This window comes from Anomaloglossus baeobatrachus, chromosome 5, assembly GCF_048569485.1.
Source record: "Anomaloglossus baeobatrachus isolate aAnoBae1 chromosome 5, aAnoBae1.hap1, whole genome shotgun sequence".
NCBI classification, from domain to species: Eukaryota; Metazoa; Chordata; class Amphibia; order Anura; family Aromobatidae; genus Anomaloglossus; species Anomaloglossus baeobatrachus.
In genome coordinates, this window is record NC_134357.1 from 273,351,564 (window position 1) to 273,377,967 (window position 26,404).

A 26,404-nucleotide genomic window follows, 5' to 3' on the forward strand; every position below is an offset into this window, starting at 1 on the left:
TGTACTGATGGTGGTTCTGGTGATAGTCATGTGGCTGTTGTAATCTTTACCTTATCAGTCTTGATCCTAAAACATAGGGTCAGCGTGCTGGACTAAAAATACAGCTATCTGCATGTCTGTCAGCCGAATAAGTAATAGACTAAAGCCCCCATACACTATAGTCTGATTTTTAGGCCGGCAGCTATCTTGCTCGGCTCTCCCATATACAGGAGCACTCATTCTGCCAATTGTTTCTGTGTTCTTTATTAGAGCCGCTGCTGGACATCTCCGGCAGCAGCTTATCATTTAGAGGATAATAGGATCTACACTCCGTAATTGGACATTCTGGATCCTTATTCCCCTGACAATCAGAATTGAGAGCCCCTGTTCACATTGGGCTTTCAGCAGAACCTGTCGATATTGGCGGGTTTAGACAACTTTAGGTTAATGTGTATGGAGGTCTTAACTACTATCTGAAGGCTATGGGCTCTATCAGGGAATGTGCACACGTCTTGTAGTGGTCTGTGAACCCCCGGAATTATTCAGACAGAAAACACTTTAGGACAGTCATCATTTTATCCTGAAGCAAATATTTATTTTTTTTGCTGTGGCTTCTTGGTTGTTTTTTCCAACATCTTTTAGCTACTGGATTTTACTTATTTTTTTAAATGAAGTAGTAAGCGGCATCCAAGCAGCAGGCGCCATATAATGGACCGGTCACAACTAGTAAGCGGCATCCAAGCAGCAGGCGCCATATAATGGACCGGTCACAACTAGTAAGTGGCGTCCAAGCAGAAGCCGCCATATAATGGACCGGTCACAACTAGTAAGTGGCGTCCAAGCAGCAGCCGCCATATAATGGCCGGTCACAACTAGTAAGCGGCATCCAAGCAGCAGCCGCCATATAATGGCCGGTCACAACTAGTAAGCGGCATCCAAGCAGCAGGCGCCATATAATGGACCGGTCACAACTAGTAAGCGGCATCCAAGCAGCAGGCGCCATATAATGGACCGGTCACAACTAGTAAGCGGCATCCAAGCAGCAGGCGCCATATAATGGCCGGTCACAACTAGTAAGCGGCATCCAAGCAGCAGGCGCCATATAATGGCCGGTCACAACTAGTAAGCGGCATCCAAGCAGCAGGCGCCATATAATGGCCGGTCACAACTAGTAAGCGGCATCCAAGCAGCAGGCGCCATATAATGGCCGGTCACAACTAGTAAGCGGCATCCAAGCAGCAGGCGCCATATAATGGACCGGTCACAACTAGTAAGCGGCATCCAAGCAGCAGGCGCCATATAATGGACCGGTCACAACTAGTAAGTGGCGTCCAAGCAGAAGCCGCCATATAATGGACCGGTCACAACTAGTAAGTGGCGTCCAAGCAGCAGCCGCCATATAATGGCCGGTCACAACTAGTAAGCGGCATCCAAGCAGCAGCCGCCATATAATGGCCGGTCACAACTAGTAAGCGGCATCCAAGCAGCAGGCGCCATATAATGGACCGGTCACAACTAGTAAGCGGCATCCAAGCAGCAGGCGCCATATAATGGACCGGTCACAACTAGTAAGCGGCATCCAAGCAGCAGGCGCCATATAATGGCCGGTCACAACTAGTAAGCGGCATCCAAGCAGCAGGCGCCATATAATGGCCGGTCACAACTAGTAAGCGGCATCCAAGCAGCAGGCGCCATATAATGGCCGGTCACAACTAGTAAGCGGCATCCAAGCAGCAGGCGCCATATAATGGCCGGTCACAACTAGTAAGCGGCATCCAAGCAGCAGGCGCCATATAATGGCCGGTCACAACTAGTAAGCGGCATCCAAGCAGCAGGCGCCATATAATGGACCGGTCACTGTCAGCCGCTTCATGTCTGAGGAAACCTGACGCGCTTAAAAAAACTCCAAAGACTGAACATATGGACAGCAAGTCGTTTTACATTGCAGTGTATGAGTTCATTTCTTTAATATTTAGAGTTTGGGTTTTTTGGGCGGGTTATAGGGTGGATCTGTCTGGAAAAAAAAAAAAAAAAGCTGTGTGCATATAACCGTAATCTGACTGATCAGAAGGGGGCGCCACCACTGACAGTGCCTAGGGCAGCAAAAACCCCAAATACGGCCCTGCCAAAGAGCTCAATTTTTTTCTCATCTGACCACAGCACTTTCTCCCAGTCACTCTCGGAATCATCCATGTGTTCATTGGCAAACTTCAGATGGGCCTGCACATGTGCTTTCCTGAGAAGTGGGACTTTGCGGGCACTGCAGAATTTTAATCCATTACAGTGTAATGTGTTACCAATGGTTTTCTTGGTGACAGTGGTCCCAGCTGCCTTGAGATTATTAACATGTTCCCCCTGTAGTTTTAGGTTGATCACTCACCTTCCTCATGATCCTGGATACCCCACGAGGTGAGATTTTGCATGGAGCCCCAGATCAATGTCAATTGACCCTCATTTTGTATTTCTTCCATTTTGTTACTATTGCACCAACAGTTGTCTCTTCACCCAGCGTCTTACTTATGGCTTTGTAGCCCATTACAGTCTTGTGCAGGTTTATGATCTTGTCCCTGACATCCTTAGAAAGCTCTTTGGTCTTGTCCATGTTATAGAGGTTAGAGTCTGACTGATTAATTGAGTCTGTGGACAGGAGACTTTTATACAGGTGATAATTTAAGACAGCTGTCATTAGTGCAGGTAACGAGTTGATTAGGAGCATTAAACTGGTCTGTAGGAGCCAGAACTCTTGATGGTTGGTAGGGGATCAAATACTTATTTATCTCTGCAAAATGCAAATACATTTTTATAAGTTATACAATGGGATTTTCTAGATTTTATTTTGATATTCTATCTCTCACTGTTACCATTAACCTACCCTTAAAGTTATAAACTGTTTATGTCATTTGACAAACTTCCAACATCATCAAGGGATCAAATAATTATTTTTCACTGTATGTCTGCTGCACTTGTGGACCTTAAACTACATACAGGTTTAAGGTCAGGTGCTTCTGAAATTTGACCTGCAAACAAATTACAGTGACGTCCAGTAATTACAGTATGATACATGTGCATCATACACACATTTTTAGCCAAGTATAGACTAGGAGAGGTGACTGAAGGGAAGACAAGTGAAAGAGGGAAGATTACTGGGGGAAGACTGTAAAATTGTGCCCATGAGAGCTTCTGGAGCTTTCTGCTACTTCCTTTCCAAGCAGATCAAGTCTATATAGTAAACTACTGAGCTTTGGCTTGTGTCAGAGCCTCTATTAGGAGACCTTTTATCAAGTTTGAACATTTTTACCAGTTAAAAGAAAAAAAAAAGTGGTTATTTTTTTTTTTTTTTTTACAGTTTTAAAGAAAGGTACCCAAACAAAGACAGTATTGTAGTTAGTATGACACTGTTGGCTTAAGTAATAGGATGGATCAGTTTCAGGGGTTACTATAACTGAACAGAAAAACAGATTTCTAACCCCAATGTCACTATAGGCTTAAACGTTTGCACATAGTCCGTTTTGAATGCTTGCTTCAGTTTATTACATGACAACTTGTCATTTTTTTTATTTTACTGGTTATTAAGGATGAAGATCTCATTATTATCAAGGTTGAAACTGTAGGAGGTGCTGAGGAGGCATATGTGAGAGATGAACAAGGTGACGGAGATGACACTTCTACACTTCACACTACAGGTGGGTGTAACATATTGTTCTTGATCAGTCACTACAGCAGCTTATTCATTATTCAGGTTATAGAGAATAATTTAGACAGAAGATAATGCATGGAACCAAACTCTTCACTTTGTCTTTTCTGCCAAACAGAAGATGAGGATAAGACCCCAAGCTCCCTATACTGGAATTCCAGGGATGAGATTCTCACTAGAGGATATTACATAAACATTTTAAGATCACTTTGAGTAAACCTGTTATGCTGTGTTGTACCTAGTGCAAGACCTGAGGGACACAATAAAGAGATTTAAAGAGCACCACAGAAAGAATCTTCGTAGAGCAGGGGTGAATTGATTCAAAAATCCTTTTCCATCAGCCACGAGATGGAGTTCTGCCTCTTACCGGATGGCATCTTCTGCGCTCCTTTTGATTACCTAGTCTGGCGCAATGTCATCATTGCAGCGTGATGCACATATGAAGTGGTATCAGGCTGGCTAATCATAAGAAGAGCCTTGGACATCATAGTCTCCTGTGCAGCGGCTACAGACCACTGTTGTGGCCGATGAACTAGGGCATATGAATACATTTGCATCAATTCTACTAAATACTAGCCATGCACTCACTCCCGGGTCATGCCTGTATAAGGTATAACAATAGGAGTTTTGCCTAAATTGCCCCTCCCCAAGTAAAAATAGAATGCACACAGCCCAAAACAGTGCCAGTGTTAATGCACCCACATTAGTGCCAGCCACACAGAGCTTAATTAGTAATCATCAGTCCTTGCTACTTTCCTCTCCATTGAGCCCTTACACATATCTTCCAAGACGTGCAGTGATCAGTGAAGGGAGAACAAAGCGCCTATCTAGTGACAGCACCATATTTTCTATATCAGTGCTTTGTCTTTCTGCTTGTCTGATTTGTAAGGCAGCCCAGAATGAAATTGCAGGCTGCTTTTTGTGCACCCCTGAATTAGATGTCATAATATATAACACAGCACAACAATGTTTTTGCTACTGAGGGTAAAACATGTGTTCTTTACTAATTTGAACATGCTGATTCCAAATATGAACTCAGAATTTGCACAGCACGTCCAGATTTTGAGTTATACTTAGAAAAGGCCATACGCCTATTCAGGCAAAATGGTGTCTGCTTCTGTACTGATGTGAATGGGCTTATGCTAGAGTTGGGTTGTAGACATTTTCCAGATCAATGGAGACTGTTCATAGACTCTAGTAAAGCAAGCTTGAAAGCTGTTCTGTTGCACAATGGCAATGAAAAGCCATCTGTTCCCATTGCACATGCGGTTGGAATGAAAGAGACCTATGCTTCTATGCAGATCATTCTGAAATTGATTAAATATTCAGAACATCAATGGAACATTTGTGCTGACCTCAAAGTTGTTGTGCTAGTCCTTGGTTTGCAGTTAGGTTGCACTAAGCATATGTGCTTTCTGTGGCTATGGAACAGTCGAGATGACAACAACCATTATAAAATTAAACGGTGGCCCAATAGAGATGAACATAAGATTGGTAAGCACAATGTTCAACATGAATCACTTGTCGATCCACTTAAAGTTTATCTTCCACCTCTTCACATTAAACTAGGACTAATGAAAAATTTTGTAGTAGCAATGGATCGTCAAGGGAATGGATTTAAGTATCTGAAGGAAAAGTTTAGTGCATTGAAAACTGAGGCCAAACTCAAAGCAGGAATCTTTATTGGTCCTGAAATCCACCAACTAATCCATGATGAAATCTTCAAGAAAGAACTCACCCCACTTGAACTAACTGCATGGGATGCATTTATATTAGTAGTTCAAAACTTCCTTGGAAACGAAAGAGCAGAAAACTATGCTGAACTAATAGACAATATGCTTCAAGCATACGAAATGCATGGTGCCCGAATGTCATTGAAAATGCATTTCCTACATTCACATCTTGACTTCTTTCCTCCAAATATGGGTAATGTCAGTGACGAACATGGTGAGAGATTCCACCAGGACATTTCTACTATGGAAAAAAGATACCCAGGTCGCTTTAACCCCAACATGATGGGCGATTACTGCTGGTTTTTGCAACGGGCCACTAGGACCACTCACAAGCGCAAAAGCAAGTGCCTGAAGCACTTTTAAAAGTTCTCTGCTGAGTTCAAGGCGATTTCTTAAGCTACTATAAGTGATTTTTAAGTTTTTTGGTTTATTTACCTATACTTCTTTTTCAATAAAAATGATAATACATGTTGTGAAACTGTGGGACATAACGATTCTGTATCTTTATTAATTACTTATTTTAATTTTCACAAAAATTGGAATAACTTAATATCCTGACGTGCTACAAAAAAACTAACTTCAGATTTGGATTCAGCGCATTCGATTTAGTATAGAGCACATGGTTTTTGCCAAGTAGCAGACAAAAAGTGTTTATTTGTTGTGCTGTGTAATAGATGATAAATTGCTTGTCTTTAATTTATACCGAAACAGATATATTGAGCAGAAAGAAAATTATACAGACATATGGCAATGTTTCTCCCAATTGTGAAATACAGAACATCAAAATTGTTGAAGATTCCCTTGGACAGAGCCCCATTTTCCCACCTCTGCCTCCAGTACTTGAAATTATAGATCTAACAACTGACCCCACTCATCACGAAGAACCATCTGGAAAATTATATAACATTTCTGCTTTGACGGGAAGAGACAGTTTTATATGTTCAGAATGCACAAGATGTTTTACCCAAAGTTCTGACTTCATTAGACATCAGAGATCCCACACAGCTGAGAAGCCATATTCCTGTTTCGAATGCGGAAAAAGTTTTACAAAGAAAGCCAACCTTTTCAGACACAGAAGACTTCACACAGGAGAAAGGACGTTTTCATGTTCTAACTGTGGAAAACGATTTTTACAGAAGTCCCTTTTGGAAAGACATCAGAAAACACACATTAATGAGAAGCCATTTGCTTGTTCAGAATGTGGGAAGTGTTACGCATGGAAATCAGAACTCTCCAGACATCAGAGAATTCACATAGGGGAGAAACCATTTCCATGTCCAGAATGTGGGAAATGTTTTACCCAAAAATCTGATCTTGTGAGGCATCAAAGAATTCACAGAGGGGAGAAGCCATTTTCATGCCTTTTGTGCAACAAAAATTTTACCCAAAAATCAGCTCTTATTAATCATCAACGACTTCACACAGGAGAAAAGCCATACTCATGTTCCCAGTGTGGAAAACGATTTATACAACAATCACTCCTCGACAGACATCAAAGGATCCACGTTGGTGAGAAACCATTTTCATGTTCCGAGTGTGGCAAATGTTTCTTGCAGAAATCTGAACTCGGTCGACATCAGAAAATTCACATTGGTGATAAGCCATTCAGATGTTCGGAATGTGGGAAATGCTTTGCTCAGAAATCGGATTTGGTCAGGCACCAGAGAGTTCACACGGGGGAGAAGCCGTTTTCATGTCCACAATGTGATAAGTATTTTACACAAAAATCAACACTAATTTATCATCAGAGAACTCACACAGGGGAGAAGCCCTTCTCGTGTCCTGAATGTGGGAAATGCTTTGCACGGAAGTCATTGCTTCTTAATCATCAATTAATTCACAGTGATGAGAAACAATATAGTGACCTAAAATCAGGAAATGTGTTACAAAAAGATTTGATATTGTTCATCACTTGAAGGGGTATGTCTCTTGAGCAGCTAAGAGCAGAGCAGTTTCTAGCAGGGAAGGCTCTCCTCCTTGAGGGACAGATATGGTGAAGACTAAAGCGGGCTTTACACGCTACCATATCGTTAATGAATTATTGTCGGGGTCATATTGTTTGTGACGCACATCCGGCGTCATTAGCGATATCGTAGCGTGTAACAGTTATGTGCGACCTAAAATGATCGCAAAAGTGGCAAAAATCGTTTGCCGCTTAGAGGTCATCCTACAACAAAAAAATCGTTTACCTCTCATTAGTGATGTTGTTCCTCGTTCCTGCGGCAGCACATATCGCTGTGTGTGACACTGTAGGAGCGAGGAACATCTCCTTACCTGCCTCCACCGGCAATGCGGAAGGAAGAGGTAGGCGGGATGTTTACGTCCTGCTCATCTCTGCCCCTCCACTTCTATTATCCACCTGCCGTGTGACGTCGCTGTGACGCCACACAACCCGCCCCGTTGGAAGGAGGTGGGTCGCCGGCCAGAGAGACATCGCAGGACAGGTAAGTCCGTGTGACGGGGGTAAGAGAGGTTGTGTGCGACGGGCAGTATGCCCGTGTGGCACAACCGACGGGGGCGGGTACAATCGCTTGCGATCTCACTAGCGAGATTGCAGCGTGTAAAGCCCGCATAAGGCTGACCACACAATAAATGGCTGTCAGCCAAATGATGTTTCAGATGATCGTTTGACCAACACCTATCTCATCCAATACTTTCATACACAAGGAGCGCTTGCTCTGCCAAGTACTTTGATGTTCTCTATGAGAAAGCCACCAACTGACACAACGGCCAGCAGCTTATCTCAGGTAGAACATTGTGATTGACAGTCCAAATTAGGACATTACCGATCAACATCACTACAAATCACCAGTCGGCCGCCCCCCCCGAATACAGATTAGACCTATGGCAGAGCCAGTCGATATTGGTGATTTCAACCGACAGTCTCTTGTGTAGAGGAACCTTAAAACTATAGTATTATTGGAACTATAAAGCTCTGCACTTCAGCTATAATACATTTAGCTACCCGTGGTTTGTTCCAAGTCTAAACTGCTATCTCAATGTTTACGCATATATATTACCATGGTATTTGAACAAACACATAGCTGGCACAGACCTGCCAGCTATTGATGTTGCAAGAGATGGGGAAGGGAGCAAAAACACCTGTAGAAAAATCAATGGACTAGAGAGAGGTGTCTGGTATGTTAAAAGTCAAATTCTCTCCTGGAATATAGTTAAAGTGCATACTGGGCCTGACTCTAGAGGCCAGGCTCCATGGAAACAAGTTCATCACTATAAAAGACAAAAGCAAAACATCATCTACCTAGATAACACTAGGTAGAAAAATAAGTAAATTGAAAACTTGCTTATTTTCATGTTTAAGAACTTGAGAATGCTCCTTTAATTCAATGTCATCTAAAAAAGATAGATAACCTGTCTTTATTATCAATATGAGGAGAGGGGCAAACTTTTACTCCTTAATCAAGAAGTTGTTTTTGAAGTGCAATCAATACTATGGGATTCCAGTTTTGGTCATTTATATGCTTATTTTACATTTACACATTTTACATTTATCTGTGAAGAACTTAAATTTCCAAGTGTTTGGAGTATGCTGCCTGTTGTGGTATCATTTAGTATTTTAGACATGAAAAATAAAATAAAAAAATATTTTAACAAGAAAAATATATCTTGACTTGTGGTTGAAATGGTTGACTTGTTATAGGTATTATCAGGCCATTTGAATATTGATCTCAGAATATTGTAATATGGATGATCAAACAAGTAATTTGCCCTTTCTTGCTCCCTGACATACTTTTACATTATGCTAATGTAATAAAACATTATTGCAGACCAAGTACACCACTTCATGGCATCAAACCCAATCGACAGTGGCCCCAACAATTTCCCATAAGATTTCCAGTAATGGTTTAAGGAACATGATCAGTTAAAAACATTACCATGACTGCAAAGTCCCCAGAGTCTAAGCTTTTTGTGCGCATGTGGGATTTTTAACCCCTTGACTCCCAAGTGCACTTGAACTGCTCTGTATAAGGCCATGTGCCCACGGGAGAAATTAACTGTGGATATTGCTGCGGAAAACCCGCGGATTTTCCAGATAAATCTGCGGGTTTATGCAAGTACAGACACTCCCCATGTTATCCTGTGGGATTTGGGGAGTGCTGTATCAATGCTGTGGTTTTTGCGACTGCGGAAAATGTTGCCGATTTCCCGCAGCCGCACGTAACTGCATGTCAATTATTTCTGCGAAATTATCTGCGGAATTCCTGCCTTTCCACTATGGAGATACAGGGCAGGAAATCCACAGGAATTCGGCACGAAATCCGCACTGTTTCCGCAGGTTTACTGCAACAACTCTGCAGATATACCACATCAATTTATAGCTGCGGATTCCGGGGAGTTGCTGCGTGAACCTGAGGTAAGGGTATGTGCGCACGTTGCGTACTATCCCAGCACCGTAAAAGGTGCGCTTCAGAGCGCAGCTGAAAAGCTCCGTTGTGAAGCGCATGGTGCCGGCGAGAACGTGCGCTCTGCCTGCAGCTCCTGCCATAGACAGAGCAGGAGCTGCCGGCAAAGCGCACGGAAGAAGTGACATGTCACTTCTTTTTGCGCAGCGCTTCGGCAGTAGCCGAAGCGCTGCGCTCTAAAACGCCACATGCGCACGGCCCCTGCACAATCTCCATAGACTGTGCAGGGGACGCAGGACGGATGCAGTTACGCTGCGCTACAAAGCGCAGCGTAACTGCATGAATTTACGCAACGTGCGCACATAGCCTAATACCTGCAGAAAAGTCAGCAGGTACAATCTCACGTGTGCAGATGGCCTAACAGAAATCACGAGGATAATTGGAGAATAACCCTTTAATATAATCTGATGCTAATGTCTTGGTGCCAAGTAGCATTGTACATTTTGGAGTTTCATGAACTGTTTTGGAAGCACAAGGGTGCTTACACAATATCAAATAGGAATAACGTTTGGAACACCATTCTAAGTCCGAACTGGGTGCAAAAACCTAAAAAAACATCACTATGGGGAGATAAGGTATGCACATCAGTGACTATGTAAGGGGAATACATGAAATAGCAGAAACTGCTGTGTGAATACTGACTTGAAAAATCCAATAGCTATATGCAAGAGTGAAAATGTGAAAAATGGAATCTGCATTACTGCCATGAACTACTTTGGCGTAGTGTTGGGGCTCTATTGCATTGATCAATTCAGTAGCTAAATTTCTCTTGATTCATATGTTCATGGCAGTAATGCAGATTCCATTTTTCACATTTTCACTCTTGCATATAGCTATTGGATTTTTCAAGTCAGTATTCACACAGCAGTTTCTGCTATTCCATGTATTCCCCTTACATAGTCACTGGTGTGCATACCTTATCTCCCCATACTTACACAATATAAGGCAGCTTATAGGGAACCTGTCACCACCTTTAACTGTTTCTTTGCTGCATTTTACAAATGTGTTTATCAGTGCCTGACTTCCCCTGTATAGCCCCAAAAATACCATTTGATATGCTCCCGCACTGTATGTAAATTAGGGTGGTCCGGTCCGATGGGCGGCTGTGCTAATCGCTTCCCCCTGCTTTGATTGGCATGGATGACACATCCTATGTCATCTACATAGTGAACAGAGATCTCGCATCTGCACAGTAGCCTCGCAGGCCTACTCTGTTCTGCCCTACCGTGGGTTGAGCATAGAACATCACTGTGTAAATGCCGAAATCAGAACGACATCGCAAAGACATCAGTAGGCTCTTGCACAGTGATGTTTTTTGCTCTGCCCGCAGTAGGGCAGAGCAGAGAGTGCCTGCGCGGGCCTGCGCAACTACTGTGCAGAAGCAAGATCTTGGTTAACTACCCCATGTGGATGACGCAGGATGCTTCATCCACATCATTCAGAGCAGGGGGACGCGATTAGCAACAGAGAGGAGGGACAGATGACACAGCAAGGACACCAAACACACGCACAATAATTAACTAAACAAATACCTAAATGGTGCTTATTTTCTTCCACATTCAAAATAAAGGCTACAATGTCACATACCCCAAAATGGTGAGTATTAAAACTATCTTCTCTTTTAAAAAAAAAAAATCATAGAGATGCATTGATGCAAAAAAAAAAATGAAAAAACTATTCTGAAATGCCAAAATGAAAAGAATATTTGAGTGCACTTTTTTTTTATTGTGGTCTTTGGCTTGATTTTGAACCATGGCTACTTTATGGATGAACAATATGTAGAAAGATCGATCTTGCGCAAGCTTAGATAGGCCAAGTAGTGTCTTCTTCGCTATTATTTTAATTATAGCAAGCCATCGGGTCTCTGGTATTCCTTGTACCCTTGTTCCTTCTGTTTATCTGGCCATGATGTCCTTCTCCAGTGATTGCGCTCTTCGTATGACGTGTCCAAAGTAGGCAAGTCATACCATGGTGATCTTTGCTTAGATTGACAAGTCTGGCTTGATTTGCTCCAAAATTGATTACCGTAATTTGTTCTTCTTGCCATTAATGGTATTGTAAACATCCTTCTCCAGTACCACATTTCAAAGGTTTCGATTCCTCTTCTGTCTTGTTACTTTATCGTCCATATTTTTCTACAGAAAAGACCAGACTATGTATGAGCCATAGCTTCGTTACTAGTGAAATGTTACTTGATTTGAGGAACTTGTCCAGTGACTTTTCGCTGAGGGAAAAATGGATAGACAGATGGAGGAGCTTTTAAACTAGGATCTGGTGGGAGGGAGGGTAGTTGAATAGACAGAGAGAGTGAGACAGTATGGGTCAAGGCAGGTTTAGGCTATGTGCGCACGTGTGCGCTCTGCACCGCACCTAAAAGGTGCGCTTCAGAGCGCAGCTGAAAAGCTCCGTTCTGAAGCGCATGGTGCCGGCAGAGAACGTGCGCTCTGCATGCTGCCTCTCCCTATAGACAGCATGCAAACCGCACGGAAGAAGTGACATGTCACTTCTTAGAACGCAGTGATTCGGGCAGCAGCCAAATCGCTGCGTTCTAATATTCCACGTGCGCACGGCTCCTGCACAATCTCCATAGACTGTGCAGGGGACGCAGGACGCATGCAGTTATGCTGCGCTGCAGATCGCAGCGTAACTGCATGTAATACGCACACGTGCGCACATAGCCTTAATTAGGAGCGGGACAGGCAAGAAAAGTAGGGAGATGAGTTAGAAAGGTATTAAATTAGTATTAACCCCTTCAGCCCCAGAGCCTTTTAAATTTTTGCGTTTTTGTTTTTTTGCTTCCCTTCTTCCGAGAGCCGTAACTTTTTTATTTTTCCGTCAATCTTGCTATGTGACGGCTTGTTTTTTGCGGGACGAGTTATACTTTTAAATGAAACCATAAGTTTTACCATATGGTGTACTGGAAAACAGCAAAATAATTCCAAGTCTGGAAAAACTGCAAAAAAAGTGTGATCGCACAATAGTTTTTGGGATATTTTAATCACCATGTTCACTATATGGTAACACTGATGTGTCACTGTGATGCCTGAGGTCGGTGCGAGTTTGTAGACACCAAACATGTGTAGGTTTACTTGTATCTAAGGGGTTAAAAAAATTCACAAGTTTGTCCAATAAAAGTGGTGCACGTTTTGTGCCATATTCCGAAACCCGTAACGTTCTCATTTTTCGGGATCTGAGGCTCAGTGATGGCTTATTTTTTGCATCTCAATCTGACATTTCTAATGGTAGCATTTGTGCGCAGATGCTACGTTTTGATTGCCTGTTATTGCAATTTGCGCAAAACTTGCGGCGACCAAAAAATGTAATTTTGGCGTTTGGAATTTTCTTGCCGCTACACAGTTTACTGATCAGATGAATTGATTTTATATTTTGATAGATCGGGCATTTCTGAACGCGGCGATACCAAATGTGTGTATATTTTTTAACCCTTTAATTTTCAATGGGGCGAAAGGGGGGTGATTTGAACTTTTAGGTTTTTTATTTTTTTAAAACTTTTTTTTTTTTTAATTTTACTAGTCCCCCTAGGGGGCTATAGCGATCAGTAATCCGATCGCTCAATCTATCTGCTGATCACAGCTACAGAGCTGAGAACTGCAGATAAGGTGCTTTAACTCTCCGTGCTGGCACTATGCCGGCATTGAGAGGAAGTGACTCATGTTAGCTACAGGCGTCATCGCATGACCCTGTGCTACCATGGCAACCACTGAAAGTCACGTGATCTTGCACGTGACTTCCAGTGGGGGCGGCGGTAAGTAAATGTAATGGCTGCGCACATATACATCTCACTGCCAGACTTTGGCAGCAAGATGTAAGGGGTTAAATATTGCGAGTGGAAGCGATTCCACTCATAACATGCAGGCACACATGTCAGCTGTTAAAAACAGCTGATATGTGCGCGGATCGCCGCATCCTGCTAGCGGCAGGGGGCGGGGCTTAACGTCACACGCTCCATGACGGATAGATCCGTCATTGGTCGTGAAGGGGTTAAATGTCTGCTGGCAAATTGAAGAAGTCTTGTAAACAAAATTAATGAGTTGGAGACTCTTATGTCAACAATGTTGTTCTAATGCCCACAACAATGATTACAATGTTGTGGGCATTACAGAAACCTTGCTGGATGACAGCCATGACTGGGTGACAAACAGAGGTTTATACCACAATCAGAAAGGACAGAAAAGACAAAAAAGGTGGAGGAGTGTGTATATTTATCATATCTAAGTTAAGACAGTGTCTGACAGTGTCTAACAGTGTCTGGCTAGATGCGGACAAGGCTGGGCACATTACTATAGGATGGGGACATTACTATAGGATGGGGACATTACTATAGAGTGAGCCAACTATATGATGGGGACAGTACCACAGGATAGGGAGATTGCTACAAGGGGACAAGGATGGGGAACATTACTATAAGATGGGGACATTACTATAAGATGGGGACAAGGATGGACATTACTACAGGATGGGCACATTACTATAGGTTGTGGACATTATTATAGGATGGGGACAAGGCTGGACACATTACTACAGAAATGGCACATTACGATAAGATGGGGACAAGAATGGGGCACATTACTATAGGACGGGGACAAGGATGAGCACATTACTGTAGGATGGGGACCAGGATGGGGCACAATACTACAAGGGGACAAGGATGGGCACATTACAACAAGATGGGGAACATTACTAAAAGATGTTGGCCAAAATTTCTATATAGTGCTAATTGCAACACTATTAGTTGCAAGAAAGGGATAAAATGTAAAAAAATACCTCAAAATAAGGCATGACATTATTTTTTTACCATCAAAATGTTTCTCTCTCTATATTATATATATATATATATATACAGTTAGGTCCAGAAATATTTGGACAGTGACACAATTTTCGCGAGTTGGGCTCTGCATGCCACCACATTGGATTTGAAATGAAACCTCTACAACAGAATTCAAGTGCAGATTGTAACGTTTAATTTGAAGGTTTGAACAAAAATATCTGATAGAAATTGTAGGAATTGTACACATTTCTTTACAAACACTCCACATTTTAGGAGGTCAAAAGTAATTGGACAAATAAACCAAACCCAAACAAAATATTTTTATTTTCAATATTTTGTTGCGAATCCTTTGAAGGCAATCACTGCCTTAAGTCTGGAACCCATGGACATCACCAAACGCTGGGTTTCCTCCTTCTTAATGCTTTTCCAGGCCTTTACAGCCGCAGCCTTCAGGTCTTGCTTGTTTGTGGGTCTTTCCGTCTTAAGTCTGGATTTGAGCAAGTGAGATGCATGCTCAATTGGGTTAAGATCTGGTGATTGACTTGGCCATTGCAGAATGTTCCACTTTTTTGCACTCATGAACTCCTGGGTAGCTTTGGCTGTATGCTTGGGGTCATTTTCCATCTGTACTATGAAGCGCCGTCCGATCAACTTTGCGGCATTTGGCTGAATCTGGGCTGAAAGTATATCCCGGTACACTTCAGAATTCATCCGGCTACTCTTGTCTGCTGTTATGTCATCAATAAACACAAGTGACCCAGTGCCATTGAAAGCCATGCATGCCCATGCCATCACGTTGCCTCCACCATGTTTTACAGAGGATGTGGTGTGCCTTGGATCATGTGCCGTTCCCTTTCTTCTCCAAACTTTTTTCTTCCCATCATTCTGGTACAGGTTGATCTTGGTCTCATCTGTCCATAGAATACTTTTCCAGAACTGAGCTGGCTTCATGAGGTGTTTTTCAGCAAATTTAACTCTGGCCTGTCTATTTTTGGAATTGATGAATGGTTTGCATCTAGATGTGAACCCTTTGTATTTACTTTCATGGAGTCTTCTCTTTACTGTTGACTTAGAGACAGATACACCTACTTCACTGAGAGTGTTCTGGACTTCAGTTCATGTTGTGAACGGGTTCTTCTTCACCAAAGAAAGTATGCGGTGATCATCCACCACCGTTGTCATCCGTGGACGCCCAGGCCTTTTTGAGTTCCCAAGCTCACCAGTCAATTCCTTTTTTCTCAGAATGTACCCGACTGTTGATTTTGCTACTCCAAGCATGTCTGCTATCTCTCTGATGGATTTTTTCTTTTTTTTCAGCCTCAGGATGTTCTGCTTCACCTCAATTGAGAGTTCCTTAGACCGCATGTTGTCTGGTCACAGCAACAGCTTCCAAATGCAAAACCACACACCTGTAATCAACCCCAGACCTTTTAACTACTTCATTGATTACAGGTTAACGAGGGAGACGCCTTCAGAGTTAATTGCAGCCCTTAGAGTCCCTTGTCCAATTACTTTTGGTCCCTTGAAAAAGAGGAGGCTATGCATTACAGAGCTATGATTCCTAAACCCTTTCTCCGATTTGGATGTGAAAACTCTCATATTGCAGCTGGGAGTGTGCACTTTCAGACCATATTATATATATATAATTGTATTTCTGAACATGTTTTTGTAAACAGCTAAAATAACAAAACTTGTGTCACTGTCCAAATATTTCTGGACCTAACTGTATATATAAACAAAGAATGTGCACATTTGTTATAATAAACAAGTGAAAAATGTTCAAAATCAGTGATCCAAAGGTGTGTAAAACAAAATATATGGTACCAATAAAAATGTCACTTTGTCCTGCAAAGAATGCAGCCCCCTAAATAATTTTTTTCCTCTGTGCGGCCCATACACCCAGCCGAGTTTGAGACCCCTGCCTTAACCCCTTAAGGACGAAGCCAATTTTGTACTTAATGACCGGGCCATTTTTTACCATTCTGACCAGTGTCACTTTCACAGGTTATAATTCTAGAACACATCAACGGATCCTGGTGATTATGAGATTGTTTTTTGATGACATATTGTAGTTCAGGATAGTTATAAATTTAGGACGATATTTTTTGCTTATATTTGTGAAAAAAATCAAACATTTTGAAAATTTCGCAATTTTCAAACTTTTAATTTTTATGCCCCTAAACCAGAGTTATGTCATACAAAATAGTTAATAAATTACATTTCCCACTTGTCTACTTTACTTTAGCGCAATTTTTGAAACAAAATTTTTTCGGTTTAGGTAGTTAGAAGGGTTCAAAGTTGATCAGCAATTTTCCATGTTTTCAACAAAATATACTAAACCATTTTTTGGAGACCACATCACATTTGCAGTGACTGAGAGGCCTAGGTGACAGAAAATACCCAAAAGTGACACCATTCTAAAAATTGCACCTCAAAGTACTCAAAACCACATCCAAGAAGTTTATTAACCCTTCAGGTGCCTCACAGGAACTAAAGCGATGTGGAATGACAAAAATAAAATGAACATTTTAACTAAAAATGTTGCTCTAGCCCCAATTTATGTTTAGTGAATATCCAGAACTCCTGGGTGCTTCACAGAATTTTATAATGTTGAGCCATGAAAATAAAAAAAATACATTTTTACCACAAAATTGTTACTTCAACCAGGTAGCTTTTTATCCCAAGGATAACAGGAAAAAAAGTGCACCATAAAATTTATTGTGCAATTTCTCCTGAGTTCGTCGATACCTCATCTGTGGTAGAAATCAACTGTTATGGGCACATGGCAGGGCTCAGAAGGCAAGGCGTGCCATTTGACTGCAAAATTGGCTGGAATCATTAGCAGACACCATGTCGCATTTGGCGAGCTCCTGAGGTGCCTAAACAGTGGAGCTCTCACGCATGTGACCCCATTCTAGAAACTAGACCCCTCAAGAATTTTATCCAGGGGTATTGTGAGCATTTTGAACCCACGGGTATGTCACAGAATTTGATAACCATAGGTCGTCATATTGAAAATTGTTGTTTTTTTTTCACAAAAACGTTGCTTTAGCTCCCAATTTCTCACTTTTCAAGAGGACGTGGACCCCATAGTTTGTTATCCAATTTCCTATGAGTGCAGGGATACCCCACATGTGGCCAAAAACCTCTATTTGGACAAACTGTAGGGCTTAGAGCAGAAGGATCACCATTTGAATTTTGGAAAAGTTAAAATAAATTGCGGGCACCATGTTGCATTTTCAGGGCCTCTAGGGTACCTATACAGCAGAAACCCCCACAAATGACCCCATTTTGGAAACTAGACCCCTGAAGAATTTTATTCAAGGGTATAGTGAGCATTTTAGCTCCACAGATACTTCAAAAAAATGTTGCTGTAGCATCAAATTTCTCACTTTTAGGCTATGTGCCCACAATCCGGCGACACGACATACACAGTGTCAGCCCTCTTGCGGAGATGCGAGTGTTGTCCATGGGAGAATGCAGCTGTTTGTGCCCACGATCTGGGTTCAGGCTGTTGTGGACTTCAGCTCTATTCACCCTGCGGAGAACACTCTCTCGTCTCTGCAGCATAAATTGACATGCTGAGGCTCAGGAAGCCACACCGCAGGTCAGTTTATGCTGCAGAGAAAAGAAGCACGGTGGGCAGGAGAATTCTAAAAATGCTTCCACTGCATTTGTACTGCACAACGCAGCATTTTGGACGCAGTGCAAACACTTTGCATCCTAAATGTTGCAAACCCTGATTGTGGGCACAGAGCCTAGAAAGCTAGGATGGATGGATAAGCTGGATAGACAGACAGAGGTAAAACACATAAAATGTTGATGTCCTCCCCCACGTTTCCCCCAAATATTCTGAGCTGGGACCCTTTAGTGTCTTTCATGTGGCATTAAAGGGTGTTTAGCCTTATATTTTGGCAAAAAAAATAAATAAAGAATTTAAAAAACGACGTGGAGTCTCCCTTATTTTTGACAGCCAGCTAGGGTAAAGCTGACTGCTGCAGCCTGCAAACCACAGCTGACAGTTTCACCTTGGCTGGTAATCCAAACAGAAATCAGAGGAGGATGAATGCAGCAGGTGCGGGCCACCATTTTGATAATAGTGAGGGGGAGGGGGAGCTGGTGGGGGATTGGATTTATCTCCCATCTCACATGTTTGATCATGCCAGGTGGGAAAGAAATCATTTTTACCAGCGCCGCCATCTTTATACGGTGTATAATGGTGATCATGTGACTGGGGACCGGAAAAAAAAAAAAAAAACAGTCCGAATTGTGATCTCCAGGGTCTCAGCTACACCTGGTAGCTGAAACCCTGGAGATATTCTGACGCTGGGGGGTGCTATTCACTTTTTTCTTGCTACTTTGATATGGAATAAGTACCTTTTCCTGCCGCTGTTTCAATCCGTACGGCCATCGTAAATGTGTTAAATCAGATAAAAGAATAGTTGACTCAATATTTGCATTGTGTGTCCACTAAGCATGGAGAACAGAAAGAGGAGAAGAGAACTTGGCCTGAGAACTTTAGGAGCAAAAATATTTGAATAATATCAACAATCTCATGGTTGCAAGTCTATGTCCAGAGATCTTCATGTTCCTCTGTCCACAGTGTGCAACATAATCATGAAGTTTTATAACCGAAGCACTGTAGCTAATTTTTCTGGACATGGATGGCAGAGAAAAACTGATGAATGGTTGCAATGCAGGTTAGTCCGAATGGTGGACAAGCAGCCACAATCAAGTTCGAAAAAATTCAAGCTTTCCTGCAGGTTCAGGATGCATCACTGTCAGCGCGAATTGTCAACTTTTGAATGAAATGAAACAATATGACAGGAGACCCAGCAGGACCCCACTTCTAACAGAGACAAAAAGCTAGAATGCAGTTTGTTAACATGTTTATAAGCCAAAATCCTTCTGTGAAAGTAGATGAGACGAGGATAGAGCTTGAGGCTTGACATTACCATTCTGTTCACATCAATGAGATAAGTTTTTGATTTTTCCTCCCTACTGTCCACCCGCCACACCAATTTGTTTGTTGCACTTAGCTTAGGCACTGCACCTTTTTTCCTGCAGGGACTTCAGGGGCAGCAGGGAGAGTCGTCGCGGAGTGGGGGGTGCCATATCGCATTTTTAGGGTGCCAACCCCCGCTGTTAGGCATTGCACAGATAGGTTCAGCTATTGAGGGCTAGCAATCTATCCTGTGCACTTTTAGTAATCACGGTGTGATTTTAAGTGATTTAATAAAGTATTAAAGTTTTATAGGGACAGTCTATGTGCATGTATATTCTTATTCCCTAGATGTTATCACATATATGAGTCTTTTTGGCAAAGAACATCATTCTACTGTTTACCGAAAACGATATGAGATCTACATAGAAGAGAACACAGTACCTACAGTCAAATATGGTGGAGGTTAAAAAATATTTTGGGGTTGTTTGGCTTCCATTTGAACCAGGTGCTTTGACTTTCTGCATCATGAAATCTGAAGATTACCAAAGGATTTTGGGTTGCAATGTAGTGACCAGTTTCAAATAGCTGGGTTTGCATCCTATCTCATGCAGGAAAATGACCCCAAACATACTTCAGAAATGGATGGAAAGAAATTGCTGGAGAGCTCTGAAGTGGCTAGCAATGAGTCCGGATATAAATCCCATTGAACACCTGTGGAGAAATCATAAAATTGCTGTTGAGAGAATACGCCTTTCAAATATGAGACCTGGAACTGTTTGCAAAAGAAGAGAGTGGTCCAAAATTCCAGTTGAGAGGTGTAAGAAGCTTGTTAGTCACTCGTAATGGTTATAGGAAGGGATTGCAGATTTTTATATTCCACCCTCTGATAGGAAGCTGCATTATTTATAATATTGACCCAGTGTAAAATCCGCAGGTCTTCTATCCGTCCATCTCATGGCAATAGCCTTATGAACCAAAAATGTTTCCCTGAGAAGAGTGCGAGATTAGTGAGGCTAGGTCTCCTCAGCCAGGACTCCTAATAAACATACCGTATTTTTCGGTTTATAAGATGCACCAGATTATAAGACACACCCCAAATTCAGAGCAATGAAAGATGAAAAAAAAATAGAGTCAGTCTTATAATCCGGTGGAGTCTTACCGGTGGGGGCAGCAGCAGTGGTGGAGCGGAGTCACAGGAGGCAGGGGCAGTGGGTGTCCTGGACATTGTAGGCTGTGCTAGGGCTCGAGCTGGTGCTGGGGCAGCCGGACTGCGGCGGGGAATTCAAACAAATGACACCCAGCACAGATTGAGCTCTCAGCTCAATGGCAAGCAGAGATCTCATCTGCACAAGTGCCACCTCCAGGCGCCATTTTCCTTAAGTCCGCTGCTAGGAGATCAATGGGCCGGAGGCAGTGCATGCGCAGATGAGGGCTTGAGCAAAGAGCTCCATCTGCACATGCGCCGACTCCGGGCATCATTATTTGAAGTCCTCACCACCTGCCCCGCTGCGCCAGCCCAGCCACTGGAGACCCCACACAGCCGCCCCAGCACCAGCCACCGGAGACCCCGCACAGCTGCCCCAGCACTGGCCGCCACAGATATCTGCACAGCCTTTGCAGACCTCACACAGCCACCGCAGAATTCCCCTGGCCTCTTGTGACCCCCTGTCCACCACCCAGGTAAGCTACATTCAGATTATAAAGACACACCACTCACTTTGCTCTCAAGGTTTTGGGAGGAAAAGTGCGTTTTATAATCCGAAAAATACGGTACCTTAGGGTAGTGTGGTACAGGGGATTGTATGATCTCGATGAGGACAGCTATGACCTCTTTCCAATAGTCTGCAATAGGAGGGCAACACCGCATCAGGTGTATAAAACCCCACCTCTTCCCTACATCTATGGCAATCTGCAGTAGTAAATTTACCCATTTTTATAGAACCTGCTAGGTGTTCGGTAGCATTCATAGACTATTTACATTTGGATTAGCTTATTAATTGTCAGTGAAACTTATTGCTGGGAGGTCAAGGTCTTGCTCCAATCCTCCTCTGATAGGGAAGGTATTACTGTCTTCCATTTGGCCTCAACCAAAAATGGCGATGAGGAGTTTAGTAACTGGGTGTATAAAAAGATCAACCATTTGAGTCCCTGCCTCCTCAGAAACTCATTTAGGGGGTATGATGATATGAGAGATTTTCCAATAGCTGGGAGTAGGGTATTTATTGCATGCTTTAGTTGCAGATACCTAAAGAAAGTATGTTAGGGGACTTGATGGTGCTGTTGACATAGATCAAAGGAACTAAAAACACCCTGGTTATATACCTGTGCCACTTTCTTGACCCCTAAATTCGACCAAAACTAAGCATCTTGGGAAAGTAGCAATTGGGGAAGAGCACTAATTTGCCATTAGGTAGACTTGGTTACTATGTGTTTGAACTGAAAAATCTTTAGTGGCTTTCTACACTTGAACCACAAGTCTGTGAACTGGCAAGTAGTATTAGTCTGGTGCTTCCAATACCCCCATAGACTCAGAATACAAACAGTGCTCAAGGCGATGTTCAGAATTAGGCAAATAATCTGCTATCCAGTGTTGTAGAAAGCGAAGTTGGCCAACTAAGTAGTATAAGAAGAAGTCGGGGAGTGCCTCACCCCTGGGTTTCTGAATAGTGGTCAGTTTTAGTTTGTGTCTGTTTAAGCCCCATATGAAGGATGCTATATGGGAGTTGATAATAGCAAAAACCTTTTGTGGGACTATGAAGGCTGAACATTCCAGAACATTTAGGAATTTAGGGTGGACTATCATTTTTAATGATATGTAAATTCTCCCAGCTACTGACAGATCAAAAAAAGTCTGTGGAGCCTCTGTTAGGAGTCTCAACACAGAAACCAGCCAGATATCCCTCCGGGAAGGACCCAGCCAAGGAGTGGCTCTTTTCAGGAGACTACCAAAGAATTTCAAAATTAGATTCAGCACACAACAACACAGTTTTCCATTTTGCCTCAGTTCATTTTAAGTGAGCTTAGGCCCAGAAAAAAGGACAGTGTTTGTGTTGTGTTGATGTATGGCTTTTTATTTGCATGAAAGAGCTTTAATGTGCATTTAAAAGGCGGCTTGTGTTCACAGACCTAGATGTGGAAGTATTCCTGAGCCCATGCAGGGATCTGCGTGACTGAACCATGTCTTTTTAATGCAGTGAAACCTGAAGGCCCGTAGATTGAGCATCCAATATTGACCATCGGCCTTGTCCTTTGTGCACATGGATTTCTCCAGAATGTCTAAATCTTTTGGTATTCTGTACTGTAGATGATGCGATATACAAAGTCTTTGCAATTTTATGTTGCGGAATATTTTTCTGAAATTGCTCAAGAATTTTTAGATGCAGCTGATAAGGTTGGTGAACCTCTGACCAGCTTTGTTTCATGAGATTCTCTAACATGCTCTTTTTATTCAATAATCTGACAGTTGAAAATTGACCCTCTAAACTGTTTTTCATTAGTACCATTTACTTTTTCAGCCTTTGGTTAACCCTGTCCAAAGTTGGCCTTGGTATTTCCCCTGTCATATCTTTAAACTTGTCAAAAAGTTGGATATTGAATAAAAGGGCCACTTAATATGGTGGTTATGGTGGTCTCCTAAAAAGAGCCACCCCTTGGCTGGGTCCTTCCCGGAGGGATATCTGGCTGGTTTCTGTGTTGAGACTCCTAACAGAGGCTCCACGGACTTTTTTGATTTGCATATTTCCCAGGGGGCAATGTACCTAGGATTTCACTGTGTTGAGCGCCCTCGCTGGCTGCCGGCAGTATTTTCTCTGGCTGGTCTCCCCGAGATTAGTGACTGTTTTGTTTTAGCTACTGACAGAGGGAGAGTACACAACATTCTAATATTCTCAAAAAGGTATGACAATATATATATATATATATATATATAATACACATATATATATATATATATATATATATATATATATATATATCTTATATCATTGTCATCAGCAGCGTCATCCAAGTACCTACCCATAATCTCGTGCCCGCGCTTTTCCCTCTGCCTCCACTGTTATGCGCAAGCGCTGGCATATGAACCACGTTACCTATTACCACGGGGCCTTTTCAGCAGACTTGACAGCTTTGAAAAAAATATATGAACTTTCTGGCAGTAACTTTAACCTGATTTGGGATTCTACACATGGGCCATAATATTTAGCTTCAGAGAGAAAGCCTTTTACATTTTGAGAATCAAGTCTATGTTCACACATTGCGTTGTTTGGGGGTTTTTTGCACCATTTTTTTCATGTTTTATGCAAATTAACCCCTTAAGCCACTGGGTGTTTTGCGTTTTTCCGTTTTGTTTTTTTTTCATCTGCTTCTTCCGACAGCCATAACTTTTTTATTTTTCCGTCAATCTTGCCATATGAGGGCTTTGTTTTTTGCGGGATAAGTTATAGTTTTAAATGAAAGCATAAGTTTTACCATATAGTATACTGGAAAACAGTAAAAAAAAATTCACGTGTGGAAAAACTGCAAAAAAGTGTGCTCACACAATAGTTTTTGGGATATTTTATTCACAATGTTCACTATATGGTAAAACTGATGTGTCGGTGTGACGCCTGAGGTCGGTGCGAGTTTGGAGACCTTAAACATGAATATGTTTACTTGTATCTAAGGAGTTAAAAAAAAATCACAAGTTTGTACAAAAAAAGTGGCACACGTTTTGCACCATTTTCCGAAACCCGTAGCGTTCTCATTTTTTGGTTTCTATGGCTCAGTGACTGCTTATTTTTTGCGTCTCAAGCTGAGGTTTTTAACAGTACAATTTTTGCGCAGATGCTACGTTTTGATCACGCGTTATTGCATTTTGCGCAAAACTTGTGGTGACCAAAAACTTGGCGTTTGGAATTTTTTTGCCACTACGCCGTTTACTGATCAGGTTAATTCATCTTATACCGCAGCGATACCAAATATGTGCATATGTTTTATTTTTTTAACCCTTTAATTTTCAATGGGGCGAATGGGGGGTGATTTGAACTTTTAGGTTTATTTTTTTTTAATATTTTTTATTTTACTAGGTCACTTAGGGGGCTATATGGATCAGCAATCTGATCACTCTTCCATATCTCCAGATCACAGCTACAGAGCAAAAATCTGCAGATATGCTGCTGTACTTTCAATGCCTGCACTATTCCGGCATTGAGAGAAAGTGACTCATGTTAGCTACAGGCATCATCACATGACCCTGTGCTACCATGGCAACCACTGGAAGTCACGTGATCACGTCATCATAATGGCTGCGCGCATATACATCTCGCTGCCAGATTTTGACAGCGAGGTGTAAGGGGTTAATAGTCGCGGGTGGAACGCGATTCCACTGGCGACTAGCAGGCACACATGTTAGCTGTTGAAATCAGCTAATATGTGTGCGGATCGCCACGGCCTGCCCACAGCAGCCCGCGGAGATTAACCTCACACGATCCATGACGTATGAGATTTCAGAAATCTCAGCACACAACTGCTTTTTTTCCGACAAATTGAAAACTGCTGCATTTTTTTTTTAAATATAGAAACAGCATATCAATTCTTCCAGTGTTTTTTAATTTATTTTCACCATTGAAAGCAATGAGAATGCAAAACACTGCAAAAACGCAACAGATGCATTTTTGTTGCCTTTGTGGTGAATGAAACTGGACTTAATTTAAACATGTATAGTAGACAAAATGACACCAAAAACTAAGCCAAAAAACACAGCATAAACGCTTTTTGGAGCAGTTTTTTTTTTAAGTCAAGAGAGCAGATTTTGGCTGCAGAAAAAAAAAAACAGCAAAAAATGCTACTTGTGAACATAGCCTAAGGAAGCTTCTTACCAAAGTGAACTCCAAATGAGATAACTATGTCTAATAAATTAGAAACTTGCTGGATAAATGTGCCTTGGTTTTGGAATAAAACAAAAGTATCACCAGAAATGCACCTCACATCTTGCGGCCCCCACACATGTAGGAACCATTTGCTCATCTTTTTAGCTCCTCATACAGACAAGGCTGTTGATCCCAATCCCCCACCCCCACCCCCTCAAAGTGTGAGTAAGACCACTATACAGATTTCCATTAATGTCCAGTGCTTTCTCTTCTTGGACCGAATCAGGTTCTTCTTGTGTGCGTCCCTCAGTAGTGGCTTATTTACAAGAAGCAGGCATTTCGGCTCATTCAGACATCCGATTTTTCTACATATGAGAAAACCAGGTTTTTTTTGATCAAACCTTGATCATTCTGGGATCCGAGTGTCATCCGCTTTTCTCTTACGTGGAGAGAATTTTTCTTTTTTTTTTCTCCATTCTGATACTCAGAAGTCATCCAAGTCCAGTCCAATTTTTTCACAAATCCATACACTTGTATTGCAGATTTTGATCCGACCCCCGGTTCAAAGAAGTTGAACATATCTCCGCAATATTACACCGACACATCAATAGCCCTATAGACTATCACAGGTACAAGTGAAAACCACTGATAGCACTCGGACACAAAAATCGGATGCCTGACTGAAGCCTCAACGGTCTAATTTCTGCAGTCTCCTGAACAGTTGACATCAAGATGGGTCTGCTATGACAGATGCATAGAGATCAAATAAGGACAAATATCTTAAGTGCTGTCAATTTTCAGATTCCGAAGCTGCTTACTGACGAGCCTATTCTCTATAGCGGACGTTATTCTTGCTCTTCCTTTCCTGGCACGGTCCTCATGAGAGCCAATTTTATCACTGGTTGAAGGGATCCTCAAGTGCAGTCAGAAAAACCATCAAAGTTGTAGCAAGTAATAGAACTGACTGACCTTCTTGTGTTAAAGTAATGATGGA

At 42.1% G+C, this 26,404-nt stretch overlaps 1 protein-coding gene across 1 annotated transcript in view; it reads left to right on the forward strand.

Moving 5' to 3' along the window:
* LOC142312743 (uncharacterized) overlaps window positions 1-26,404 on the forward strand; it is a 206,591-nt gene that overhangs the window by 105,600 nt on the left and 74,587 nt on the right. The window contains exons 13-16 of the mRNA XM_075351731.1: window positions 3,554-3,662; window positions 6,118-7,320; window positions 19,913-20,001; window positions 22,869-22,955. Of these exons, the coding sequence (XP_075207846.1) occupies window positions 3,554-3,662; window positions 6,118-7,320; window positions 19,913-20,001; window positions 22,869-22,955 (1,488 nt within the window). The remainder of the gene's footprint in view (window positions 1-3,553; window positions 3,663-6,117; window positions 7,321-19,912; window positions 20,002-22,868; window positions 22,956-26,404) is intronic.